This window comes from Monodelphis domestica, chromosome 5 (assembly GCF_027887165.1).
Source record: "Monodelphis domestica isolate mMonDom1 chromosome 5, mMonDom1.pri, whole genome shotgun sequence".
In the NCBI taxonomy this organism is placed as follows: Eukaryota; Metazoa; Chordata; class Mammalia; order Didelphimorphia; family Didelphidae; genus Monodelphis; species Monodelphis domestica.
Genome location: NC_077231.1, coordinates 2,627,249 through 2,629,562, shown reverse-complemented (window position 1 = coordinate 2,629,562; position 2,314 = coordinate 2,627,249). Strand labels below are relative to the sequence as shown.

The 2,314-nt window shown below is 41.5% G+C and overlaps 1 protein-coding gene across 1 annotated transcript; it reads right to left on the bottom strand.

The window, feature by feature from the left end:
• Positions 1 to 771: 771 nt before the first annotated feature.
• Positions 772 to 1,616, bottom strand: LOC100027682 (ATP synthase subunit O, mitochondrial-like). Its single transcript, XM_016425545.2, is given in 2 exon segments — positions 772 to 1,421; positions 1,424 to 1,616. Coding segments are annotated over 2 exon segments (642 nt in total). The 5' UTR covers positions 1,583 to 1,616; the 3' UTR covers positions 772 to 938.
• Between the last annotated feature and the right edge of the window lie 698 nt (positions 1,617 to 2,314).

Below are 2,314 nucleotides of genomic sequence, written 5' to 3'. Positions count from 1 at the left end.
TCATTCCAGCAGGAAGGCACTGGCATCCGGAGGCATCAGAAAGGGTTTTAGCTGAGACTTGAAGGAATCCAGGGAAGCCAAGAGAAGGAAGTGCGGAACGAGAGAATTCCAGATTTGGCGACCAGCCAGTCAAAATGCAAAGGATCCAGAAATGGACTATCTTGTTGGAGGAATAGTAAAGAAGTCAGTATGGCTGAATCCTGCTTCTGCAGAGTGGAATAATGTGTATGACTGGGACCAGGATAGAGGGCCAAAAGACCCAAAGAGAGCATTTGGGTGGTCTTAGGGGACCACTGCTCATTGAATGAGGGGGCAGAAAGGGGTCCTTGGTCAGATTTGGACTGTGGGAAAATCGCTTTGATAGATGAGTGGAGGAAGAGATTTGAGACATGAAGACCAATCAGAAGGGCAGGTACTCCGAGTGTTCTGAAGTGAGATGATGAAGGGTTTGCAGCAGGGTGTTGACAGTGTCACAAGAGAGAAGGGGACATGTATCAGATACAAGTCCGATTCTCTTTATACTGTACTGTAGCCACGCACATACATGCTACCCACAATCTCAATTTACCAATGAGGAAGCTGAAGAACAAAGAAGCGAAATATCATAGCCCTTGTTAAACAAAATTGGGTTAGGGTTGCCTACGTTCATCTTCGCTCCCTTTTATTTATTTTTTTTTTGAGTAGTTGAGACAATTTTATATCATAGATAGAGCTTTGTGACAAAAATCTAGGAAATTTTCATTTACAAAACAGTGAGCATTTTTTGGGGGGTCTTGTTTGTTAAATGAATTGGTTTATGTAACATAGTATAACAGGATAGTTCCAGATTATTGGAATTTCATATTTCAACTACATTAACACAATGAAAAATTTTAAGTACTTTATTGTTTCCACAAATTTTAGAAGTTCCATCAACGAAGTGTGGAAAAACATTACTTTTAAACAGCTTCCCTCATAATCCTGCTTAGCTTCTGGATCTTGGTTCTTGCAGACATATCCACATATTTCTCTCCTATACGAACAATCATTCCTCCCATGATTGAAGGATCAGTCTTGGCTTCCATTTTCAGGACTTGACCTTTACGTAGGAAGCTGTTCAGGACTGCTTCTAATTCTGAAAGAGTTGCGCTATCTAAAGCAGATGCAGTAGTAACTGAACAAGGTACTTCTCCACGATGCACACTCATTATAGTAGAAAATGCTGAAATAATTCCTGGGGTGTTGTTTAAACGGCCATTTTCAGCAAGCAATTTCATGAAGTTGGTTGTGATGGGGGAAAACTTTTCTTTGGCTATTAAGTCATTTAGGGCTGCCATCTTAATGGTACGCTTGATATGGGGATTCATAAAAGAGGCAACTGTTTTGGGTTCCTTCAGAAGTTTTGTTACTCTGTTTAACTCCCTTTCAACAGCATCCAGCTTATATTCTGCTTGGATGCAGCAGAATAAAGAGCAGTGGCATATCGACCTTCTAGCCCATACAGTTGAATTGGAGGCCTGACAAGTTTGGCAAATGGTCTGGCCACTGAAGTGGTGAATCGGCGTATCTGCTGGACTGCCCCAGAGGTAGCGGCCACCGCCATCTTTTTTTTCCTCTGGCCACAGTAGGTCAAACCGGATAACTTCGCTCCCTTTTAAAGACATCAGAATGCCCGATTTATCATTCTAGTACTCTTCTTCCTCTATCTTGAAATATTATTCTATGTGAATTCTGCATATGCAGAAAACCCTCCTTCAAAATAAAACCCAAATGACCTCTGCCAATACCGATTCTGTCAAGAAGGAAGGGAATTGGGAAGAAAGAAGGGAGAGAGAAAAGAAAGAAAAGAAGGAAGGAGGGAAAGGAAAGAAACATGTATTAAGCACCTACTATGCGGTGTCAGGCACTGTGGTAAGTCATTTATAATCTCCAAACTGATATTGGCTTATGTAGTGGATGTGAAACGTGATAATGTCTGTTTATATCAAAATATCGATGATTTACCCTTTAATTCGAACATGCTGCAAAAGTACAAAAACATTCAGCCGCATACCAAAGTGACTTTTGTTAAGTGTTTTGGCAAATAGTTATTTGCTCATTCATTCAAGGGCAATCTTGCTGATACTTTGGGATCCCAGATAATCAAATACAGTCTGAAGGAGGGCTACGGTAGACCTTCGGTCATAGGCTCGACCCAGTCACCGAATCTCTTATCCTTTCAGAGAGCCGCATGTCTGACAAGCAAAAGGCAAGAAGCAAACTTGTGGAGGAGCTCCTAGCAAAAGCGGAGGGGAAAGAGGGAATCTGCCTCAAATCAAAGCAATCCTGTGATATC